This window comes from Symphalangus syndactylus, chromosome 4, assembly GCF_028878055.3.
Source record: "Symphalangus syndactylus isolate Jambi chromosome 4, NHGRI_mSymSyn1-v2.1_pri, whole genome shotgun sequence".
NCBI classification, from domain to species: Eukaryota; Metazoa; Chordata; class Mammalia; order Primates; family Hylobatidae; genus Symphalangus; species Symphalangus syndactylus.
In genome coordinates this window covers 158,205,103-158,215,796 of record NC_072426.2, presented here as the reverse complement: position 1 = coordinate 158,215,796, position 10,694 = coordinate 158,205,103, and the positions used below count along the sequence as shown (strand labels likewise).

The 10,694-nt window shown below is 49.5% G+C and overlaps 1 protein-coding gene across 2 annotated transcripts; it reads right to left on the bottom strand.

Moving 5' to 3' along the window:
- Positions 1–7,966: 7,966 nt before the first annotated feature.
- On the bottom strand, positions 7,967–10,430 carry HELT (helt bHLH transcription factor). 2 transcript variants are annotated; one of them, XM_055276608.1, is made up of 4 exons: positions 9,966–10,430; positions 9,428–9,532; positions 9,078–9,174; positions 7,967–8,649 (listed from the first exon to the last, which is right to left on the bottom strand). In XM_055276608.1, the coding sequence occupies exons 1-4, from the start codon at positions 9,990–9,992 to the stop codon at positions 8,150–8,152; spliced, it is 729 nt and encodes a 242-aa protein (XP_055132583.1). In that variant the 5' UTR covers positions 9,993–10,430; the 3' UTR covers positions 7,967–8,149. The 2 variants fall into 2 exon arrangements, with proteins under 2 accessions (XP_055132583.1, XP_055132584.1); XM_055276609.1 differs by having other exon boundaries at positions 7,967–8,646.
- Positions 10,431–10,694: the final 264 nt, after the last annotated feature.

The window sequence follows — 10,694 nt, the reverse complement described above, 5'->3', positions numbered from 1 at the left end:
GTAGTTCAGATGGGATTCACTTGTATTCACATCTACCTCTTTACTGAAACTCAGAGTAGGAAGGGTTTGTGAAATCAGGTTCTTCAAGCTTTCACAGATTTATTGCTCATGGCCAGAATGTAAGGTTGCATATGACACTCTCTCCGATTTGACTTTTTTCCAAAATGGCTTCTCCAAGTGCCCAGAACTGGCTTTGCCATACTCCCTCAGTATTGCGAGGGCTATCTGGCTTGCAGTTATGGCTATGCATGCAGCATACAATACATCCAAAATGTACAGGGACAGCGTGCAACTTCCAGTCCTAAAACCTCAGGCATTTTATTTCTGGCTACCCTCTATAGGAATTTTGTCTTCACTTACCACACTTTATGTTGTATTTAGAAAGAGCAACAAGGCTAGACCACAATTTTTTTTTTTTTTTTTGAGACGGAGTCTCACTCTGTCGCCCAGGCTGGTGTTCTGTGGTGTAATCTTGGCTCACTGCAACCTCTGCCTCCCGGGTTCAATCGATTCTCCTGCCTCAGCCTCCCGAGTAGCTGGAATTACATGCGCATGCCACCATGCCCGGCTAATTTTCGTACTTTTAGTAGAGATGGGGTTTCACCATGTTGGCCAGGCTGGTCTCAAACTCCTGACCTCAAGTGATCCACCCGCCTCAGCCTCCCAAAATGCTGGGATTACAGGCGTGATCCACTGCGCCCTGCCTAGACCACAAATTTATATTCTGACAAATATAAAACAAAAATCATGTTTATGTAAAAAAAGGGAGTGCTGATACTAGAGGTTAAAACGCAAAAGTTTTATTGTGAAAAACCTCTACTAATGTAACTAACAACATTATAGAGAAGTCTTGCTTTTGTGTCATTGCAAACATTGCAGAAGGTTGTCTAGAAATATCATAGTGATAAAGTTTCATTGTATTTATAAAGTTTTAACTGATATATTTTATTGACTCTTGCTTTTAAGCTAAACATTATAGTAAATGAAGCAAAAATGCTCATGTTCCCAATTCTCCTGGGGTCCTTTTTCCTCTCACTCTCTCTATAGTCTAGCCCAGAGTTCCCACCCCATTCAATTTCCCATCCCCATTTACTAGCATTTCGGTAACTTCCCCCCTATCTCCCATGCCCCTATTCAGCATAACGCTGCTTGCTGCCACTCTTCTGTTTTTCTTCAGCCCTACTTGCTATAGAGGGAGTTGGTCAAAAGTATAATTGCACAGATTTGCAGACTTTCTTTATTATTATTATTGTTATACTTTAAGTTCTGGGATACATGTGTAGAATGTGCAGGTTTGTTACATAGGTATACGTGTGCCATGGTGGTTTGCTGCACCTATTGACCAATCCTTTCAGTTCCCTCCCCTTTCTCCCCACCCCCTAACAGACCCTGGTATGTATTTCTCCCTTCCCTGTGTCCATGTGTTCTCATTGTTCAACTCCCACTTATGAGTGAGAACATGCAGTGTTTGGTTCTCTGTTCCTGTGTTAGTTTGCTGAGGATGATGGCTTCCAGCTTCATCCATGTCCCTGCAAAGGACACGATCTCATTCCTTTTTGTGGCTGCATAGCATTCCACGGTGTATATGTGCCACATTTTCTTTATTTAGGTTGTCACTGATGGGTATTTGGGTTGGTTCCATGACTTGGCTATTGTAAATAGTGCTGCAATAAACATACGTGTGCATGTGTCTTCATAGTTGAATGCCTTCTATTCCTTTGGGTATATACCCAGTAATGGGATTGCTGGGTAAAATGGTATTTCTGGTTCTACATCCTTGAGGAATCGCCACACTGTCTTCCACAATGGTTGAACTAATTTACACTCCCAGCAACAGTATAAAAGTGTTCCTATTTCTCCACAGCATCTATTGTTTCTTGACTTTTTAATAATCGCCATTCTGACTGGCATGAGATGGTATCTCATTGTGATTTTGATTTGCATTTCTCTAATGATCAGTGATGATGAGCATTTTTTTCATATGTCTGTTGGCTGCATAGATGTCTTCTTTTGAGAAGTGTCTGTTCATATCCTTTGCCCACTTTTTGATGGGTTTTTTTTTTTTCATGTAAATGTGTTTAAGTTCCTTGTAAATTCTGGACATTAGACCTTTGTCAGATGGGTAGATTGCAAAAATTTTCTCCCATTCTGTAGGTTGCCTGTTCACTCTGATGATAGTTTCTTTTGCTGTGCCTGAGCTCTTTAGTTTAATCAGGTCCTGTTTGTCAATTTTGGCTTTTGTTGCCATTGCTTTTGGTGTTTTCATCATGAAGTCTTTGCCCATGCCTGTGTCCTGAATGGTATTTCCTAGGTTTTCTTCTAGGGTTTTTATGGTTTTGGGTTTTACAGTTAAGTCTTTAATCCATCTTGAGATAATTTTTGTATAAGGTGTAGGGAAGGGATCCTGTTTCAGTTTTCTGCATATGGCTAGCCAGTTTTCCCAGCACCACTTACTGAATAGGAGATCCTTTCCCCATTGCTTGTTTTTGTCAGGTTTGTCGAAGATCATATGGTTGTAGATGTGTGGTGTTATTTCTGAGGTCTCTGTTCTGTTCCATTGGTCTATGTATCTGCTTTGGTGCCAGTACCCAGACTTTCATAATGATAGTTTCTTATCTCCCATGTGAGCCAGAAGTAAGTTGGGTCCATCGAGCTCTAACCTAGCAATTCTATTCATTGGGGAGCTCTTTCCTCTGGCCCTAGTTTTTCCTTCATGCACACCCTTGTGTACACAAGCATACACCCTGCACACACGTATGTGGCACTCCTGGGCCTGCACCGTGCATGCACACAGGCATGTATGTGTATCTCCATTCCTAGCTGCACACAGATAAGCACCCAGGTTCTGGGTTTTTAGGATAGCCAATAGCCATTTTTTCTTCCTACTGTTCCCAGAACCCTTTGATATATAGATGTAGGTGTCAGGCGGAGATAAAAATGTCTGTTTTGCAACTGACAGGAGGATGTGACATCAGTTTACAGGACAGTGGGCTTGCAACATTTCACCTTAGAATTAAGCTTATCCAGGTCGGGCGCGGTGGCTCACGCCTCTAATCTCAGCACTTTAGGAGGCCGAGGCGGGCGGATCACGAGGTCAGGAGATCGAGACCATCCTGGCTAACACCGTGAAACCCCATCTCTACTAAAAAAATACAAAAAATTAGCTGGGCTTGGTGGTGGGCGCCTGTAATCCCAGCTACTTGGGAGGCTGATGCAGGAGAATAGCGTGAACCTGGGAGGCGGAGCTCGCAGTGAGCTGAGATCATGCCACTGCACTCCAGCCTGGGCAACAGAGCGAGACTCTGTCTCAAAAAAAAAATAAATAAAAAAAATAAAAGAATTAAGCTTATCCATCACAAGCACAGGAAGAGCTAGACAACTTCCAACCAGCCAGTTGGGCATGCAGGCTTGCTTTCTGTGGGTAGGCTGACACCAAAGAGAAAGGGGCTGAGTGCAGCATGCCTGGGTCCTGCTTCCAAACACTCCAATCAGATCACTGGGGAATATGAAAGGAATGCTGAGAGGTGCTGAGTGTTACTCTAGTAATGTCCCTCCACATGGAGCCAGGAGCAGTGGGAAATCAAAGTCCCTCTCAACCACACATGTAAGTATACATGGCCACATGTGTACATGGATCAGTTCTCTCAGCAGGCTGTGGGTGTTGGGGAGTCAGACCTCAGGAGCCAAGCACCCAGAAAACCAGGGAGAAGGAGAGCTGAAGGCCAAACAAGAAAGGGAGGGGAGTTGGGGGACAGAGTCCAGGGAGCTGGGGGCTGCAGCAGGGCTGGAACCTGCATCTGGGGTTGACTCCTCAGGCTGACTGTGAACTCAGGAGTGGAGCAGTAGGTGATGAATAGGATAGGCAAAAGGAAAAAATGGAATGGAAAACATGAACAGGAAATGGGGGAGATGCTGAGAAGAACATTGAGGTGCTACCAAAATTGCATTTAAGGAACATTGAATTAGTTTGTGTCCTTCATGGTCTAAAAAAAATTTGCAATGGCCAAGATTTGTACATGAATAGCATTACACTGTAGGGAGTGTGTGGCTGCAGATACAAGAGCTGTCGTACAACAACACGAGGCCAAATTTCTGTGTATAAAAGATTGTAAGGGATAGCATTCCAGATTTACTAGAGGGGTTCTGACGACCAATCATAGCTTGAAGCAGGGTGCACAGCTCCAAGGTTGATCATGGGATGAATTAGAAACCCTTATCCTGACTTGTCCTAAATGAAGACAATTGTTTGCTCCAGAGCAAGACTTGGGAGTTTAAAAAGCCCTGAGATTAAAGACTTTTTTCGTGATTTGCCTGGGCATTTTGTTTTTAGTTTGAGCTAGCCCTACATATCTAACTCTTTGGAAGGCAGAGGTAGATTAAAAATAGCTTATTATAATAGCTAACATATACTGAACATCCCCTATGGGCCAGGCACTGTCTGCAGCGCTTTGATGTCCCAACTCCCTGAATCCTCATAGCAACTCTAGGGAGTATGCGCTTTTGATAGCTTTGTGTTATGGATGACGAAAGAGACCCCGAGAGGCTGAACAACTTGTCCAAAGTCACGCAGCTAGTAGACAGCAGAGCTGGAATGCAAATCCAGGCTGTCTGACTCCAGAAGCTACACTCTGCATCATAAATGGAGCAGAAAGGAGGGTGGAAGCTGACTTGGCCCAACCTGGAGCTTTTCCATGTGAAAGGAGCAGAACTCCATCAAGCTGGTTTTGAATCCAAATTCTACAGTTGTGTTCTGCATTTAGCTGGACCTGCAGGGAGAGTTCACTGCTTTACCCAAGCAGGCCAGGCATGGTCTCCTGCTGCCAGACCACAAGGGAGAATGTCCAGGCAAAGGCAAGACTGTTGCTCGTTCTGACAATCCTCAGAATGCGTGTGGAGTGCTCCATGGATTTCTGGGTGGATGTACAATTACTTGCTAGTCTCTGATGACACAGGGTGGCGACTGAGGATAGGGAGGACCTGACGCAGAACTCCAAGAGCTCAGCACCGTTAGGCAGTTCATTCAGCCGTTCCCCAAGTATTTATCAAACTCTTCCTCACGCCCATGTGGCCTTTCTTTTCTTCTTGTTACTCTATGCAGACACCCACTACCAGCTTCCCAGAAGTCCATGCCTCTGTGGGCTCAGGCACTTCCCATGGCAGCTCCTCCACCTTCCTTTCCCGGTATCCAGCGGCCCGGACTGGAGGGGCTCTCACTGACACACGGGGCTGTCTTTGTTCAACAACGCTTGGAAGCACAAGTGAGCTCTGTATTACCGCCCTTTCGGCAGGGGCGGCTGGAGTGCCTGGAAGCGACTAGTTCCAGCCCTGCTGGGCCACAGGGACTGACCCCAAGCACCAGCCATCAGCTTTGTTCCTTGAGCTTCTGGAGAAAACCTTTGATTTCATGGGGATCATTATTTTTATTCTTGGCCACTCAAGGATGAAGCCCAAGAAACAAGAGGTTGCCCCTTTCAGAGGCATCACAATGGGTTACCTCCAGCCAAACCCACTGTTTTTTGTTACTTCTAGGTTTGGTTGGGCCTCTCTTGGAAACCATTACTATACAACTTACTTAAAGAAAGTGGAGGGATTGGGCATAAGAGACTCAGACAGAGGGAGACAGGAGAGGGGCTATAGCTGGGAAGCTGGAGGTATTGTATTGTCAGAGACAGTGCAAGAAGAACACATTCATGTCACAAACAGATTTGAATCCATTCCATTTTGTAGTGACATTTTTAATCTTTTGCAAAGTCAAACTATTCCAAGATTGACTTTTAGCCAAGCCTGGAGAATTGGGACTTTGGGTGAAAGTTTCAGAAAAAGACACAAAACATACACACGTACACACACACGGTGGGGGGAGAGAGAGAGAGAGAGAAAGGGGCAAAGAGAGAAAGCGGAGGGAGACTTTTATCCTAAAGTCATTGTAAATCTAAAGCAGGGTTTTATCCTCCACAGTTAAATGAGAAAGGAAAAAAATCAAGAATACCAACATTTGAGGTACAAAGACTGTCATGGACCAGTGGAAGTTTGCAAAATTATATGTAAATGACGGCAGTTTTTACTGTGGTGGCCCCGTGCATTCCCAAAGCTAATCCCAAAGAGAAAATCTACTTAGCAAAAGAAAGTTTTGTCTAATTTGGTTAACAGTTGAGAAGTGACAAAAATGCTGAATATATTAATAATTTATATTTCCAGGGTAACACTATATCTTTAATGCTTCACTGCCAAAGGGAATTCAGATTGGCTTAATGCTCAGATAAAAAAAACCCTGAAAGGCCTTCTTCATATTCTGTATCCAGCGCTGATGAAAATGGGTGTAAGACACGTGTTCCAATAATAGGCACCACCCATTCTCCCCATTTCTGCATAATTTGTTTTTATCCCATATTGCTCAATGTATATTCGTTATCCGGGAGGGCTGCCTGGTCTCACTCTCACTTCTATGCTCCAGCTCTATCACTTCATAGAAAGGAGAGAGCCCACATTTTATAGACAAGTTATTTCAAGAACCTCTCACATGCAAGACCTTTTCTAAAGTTTAAGATTTTCTCCTGGCAAAACATATACGTGTAAGTTTCACTTTATGGGCAATGTAATGAGGGCTTTTTTTTTTTTTTTTTTTTTTTTTGCCTGTCTGTGCATAATGAAGTTTGATGGTTTACAAATTGCAGGTCGTCCCATTCCATGACCTCAGCAAACAGTCTAGGTCATAGCTTTCTTAAACCCTGTCCAGAGAAAATAGAATAAGTTAATTTACCTCCTCCAGCGGATCTGAGAGAAGACAAATCACCACAGTTCAGCGAAATGGCCTCTGGAAACAAAGAGGAAAACGTGCTACCTAATTTCGAATTATTTATTTAAAAGGCATTAAAGTTAATGAGGCACAGAAGTTCAAAGAAAAATTTAAATACCCAGAAACACAAATTTAGCCAGTTGGATACATTGTTTATTTTACCTATTTACATAAAACAACGGGGAGCCCTATTTTGCCCTTTGAGTCTTAGAGAAACAGGATTTTAGCTTGCCGTTTTGATGCATCGCTATTTTGTGGGTAGGGCACAGATGTCCTGGAACTGAAAATCACAATCCCCTAAAAGACCATTAGCCAAGTCTCTCCTGGATTCCAAGCTTTCCTCACCACGTTGTGGGTGGGGCGAGATAAAAAAAAAAAAAAAATCTCACTGGGGAAAGGATAAGGAGGACTTTTCTCTCCAAGCCTGAGAACTTAAACGGAGAGCCCAGGGTCTCCATCCTGCACCAGTGGCCGAATGGTAGAGGATGGCGGGTAGGGAACAATCCCCTAAGTGGTGGGGAAGGGGCGTCTCCCAACCCGGCAGGTGCCGACCTCCCGCCGAGACGCCCAGAGCCCCCGAAGCTGGCCTGCTCTGAGCGCAAAAGGCAACGCCAGCTTCTCGGGAGCCTCAGGCTCTGAGTAGTTATCATCAACGATGTTGTTTCTAATCCGCAACTCAGAACTGTACTTGGTTCCGGCATTTTTTAGAGGATTTTTAGTTCTGTAAACTCAGCCACGCGCCCCGCTGGCCCGGGTTTCGCCACATTCCAGACCCGCGGCTGTGCGGTGCGCGCGCGTCGGGCACTTGGCTCCGGGTAGGAAGGGCGCCGGGGTCGCAGCTGGCAACAGTCCGCCTAAGTCAGTTTGGGGCAGGTCCTTCAATTTGCATTTTCCTGAGAGCCAAGGGCAGTGTTCTTCGCCTCCCCTGTTTCTCTGAGGCTAATGCTCAGGAGGCGCGCGGGGCGGATGCAGGGAGCCGCGAATCTCGCCCTTAAGCGACGCCTAGAATATCTGTCTGAACCTCCATTTAACGTCCTCCTCCGTCAGACTCCGCAGCGGGCCCCTTGGGTTACTGAGGTCTTTTACCTTGAACCCTGTCAGCCTTGCGCCCTGGGCACCGCGGAGGGAATGGGTTGCGGATGAGCAGAAGGTAGTAAATAAATCCCTCTCTTTGGTTCTTTATCAGAAAACGTTTATTACCAGGGGGAGATCCTTCAGAAGACTCATTCGCTCTTTGCCTCCCCCCGCCCAGTTTTTTTGGGGTACAATATTTACACAATATGTGTACAATATATACAGCATTTCTCCTAAATAGCGCCCAAAGCGCGGAGAAATCTGGCGGGCGAGTGGGCGTCAGAGCACCGGGGGGTGCTGGGGCGTGTGCAGGTTAAGGGCGTTGGGGTGCGCGTGGCCGATCAGGTTGAGGTAATGCCGGTCCAGGCCCTGCACTGGCGTCAGGAAGGGGCTGTGCTGCTGCGCTGGGCTCGCAAGAGGCACTGGCGCGCTGGGCAAGTAGGGCAGCGCGGGGCTGCGGGCCGCGCCAGGCGGCCAGGGGAAAGGCCCGGCACCAGAGCCCTGCGGGAACACAGCGGCTTCGCCCGGGCTGTGGCCGGCGAATTCGGGCCCCCCAGGGTGCAGCTGATAGGAGAAATCCGGCTCCGGGAGCGAACCCAGCGGCGGAAAGGCTGGCTCCGCGCCCAGGCGGGCCTTGGACTGCAAGAAGGCGAGGATGCGCGCGTACTTGGTGTCCTTGGTCTCCATCCGCTCCACCGTGGTGAGGTAATGCACTAGGTTCTTCATGCATTCGTGGTAGCCATAGTGGAAGTAGTTTGCAAACTCCGCTAGAAGTTCTGCTGGAGGAACGAGAAAGCCCGTAGGACGGACACATCCTGAGCGCCCCTTCGCCACGCGAACCCAAAGCGGGTGCAGGGCACCTCCCACCACATTTTCTGGCCAAAGTTCCCATTTGAGGCCCGCCCTCTCCTCTGCGCAGTCTTAGAGACTGGCAAGGCACGCGCAAACGCCCCCTTTCCCTGAGAGCCTGACCCCACCCACCCCACCCAGGAGGAGGCGATGGAACCAGCCTCCCGGGAAACCAGCTCTCCCTCGCCGCCTTGCTGTTGCCGGGCCGGGAGAGGCGCCTTCGCAGGACCCCTGCCCTCCCGGAGAGTGGAGCTTAGTAGAGCTCTCGGGAACGCTCAGTCACTACCCTCCTAGCCCCAGGGTCTGTGGGTGGCGCAGGCGCCTGGCCCAGGAGTCCCATCCCCTAACCTGTGCCCACCTTTTTCCCTTCCCCGGGGAAAATCAGCGGAGTGCAGTGCTCTCAGGTACTGAACGGTCATCTCGAGGATCTCCGCCTTCTCCAGCTTCCCGGAACTCTGCAAAAGGAGGAAGGGCCCCTCGCAGCGGCCCAGCGCCTGCTGGGCGGGCACTGTGGCGCTGGAGAGGACCAGCGAGCGGACGCGGCTGCGGATCTGCGCCAGAGCCTCCTGAGGTTCGCCCTGCGCTCAGGCCCCCCCCGGGAGGGGCCCGCAAGTGAGGTCCTCTGTGTCCGCAGGCTCGGGCGTCTCCGCAGAGTGGCCGCAGAGGCCTCCCAACGCCTGGCACCCGGCTCCAGGCCGCCAACGTTACCTGCTTCGCCAGGGCCATGGGCACTGTCTTGCCCAGCTCGTTCAAGCAGCGGTTGATCCTGTCCCTCCTCCGCTTTTCTATCACTTTATGAGAAACGGGGGTTCTCTGCGAACAGAGGGTTGTACGTTTAGGATGGCTTTGCCCGGGAAGTCGTCAAAGGCGCGGCTCTAGCAGCTGCATGCAAACCGCCTCTCCAGCCGCGCACACTGCTCAGATTCGCCCTAGGAAGGGACTCCTGGCCCCCCACGCTCGGGCCGGTTGAGCTCTGCCCTCTGACGCCCGCGCTGGCGCGCTCCCCTTCCAGCCACCCTACCCAGGCCTTTGCGGAGGTGGCCACCAGCCTCCGGGCATGGACTTCTCCCTGGTTGAGCACCCTCCTCTCTCTATCCCACCCCCCTTCCCAAACCACTCGAGATTCCTCCACACTCAAAGTCCCGTGCGGGCACTTCCCTGCCATCGGTCCACCCAAGTGGCGGGTCGGTGAGTCAGACGCCTCCACCGCCAAGGCGCAAGTGCCATTTGGGCTCAGCCGACTCACTTTGCGTTCCTTGAGCTTGTCTGACATCCTGGTCAGTACGCGCCCTCGGGAGAGGCGGTGGCGCGGGGCACCCGTCCACTTTTCCGCCTCGTGTGCCTTCTCGAGTGTCCCAGGTAGACTGCAGCCTCCCAACTGCGAGGGCTGCCTTATAAAGCGGTCATCTAGGGCTCCAAGTGCATTCACGAGTTGAATTATTCCATAGGATTAGGGGAGCTGCGTTTGGAGGATGTATGCATTCAAGATCAGTTTTAAAGAAGTTAAGAAAAAAAAAAATTAGCAGCCGAGGGGGGCGAGCTGGGGGCAGATCAGCTTTGTTAATCCACGTGGCCCTTCAAAGGACACGTGATCGGCCCAGGAATAACATTTGCATGGCAACAGCTCGGGCGGGAAAAGGAGGCGGTAAACTGGGGCCGGCGGGCGAGTGAGCGCCTGCAGCAGTCGCGGGCGCGGAGCGCAGGGGCGCAGCGGCCGCGGGCACCGGGGGGCGAGGACCCTCACAAAACAGTGTCGCCTCTTTTAGTCCCACCGCTGAGTCTCACACGATCGCCTGTTTACAAATCCCAGCAAGCGCGCCGTCCCAGCGCCGAGTGCGTTTTAAAGCCTGTCCAGAGTCATTACAGTAATTAAGTAAGCCTTTAATAGGCTGTTCCGCCGGGTTCAAGGGAGAGCTCTTGGAGACGGAGGCGCCCCGTTTGTTCCCAGGCTTTTCTCACACGACTTGGTGACACG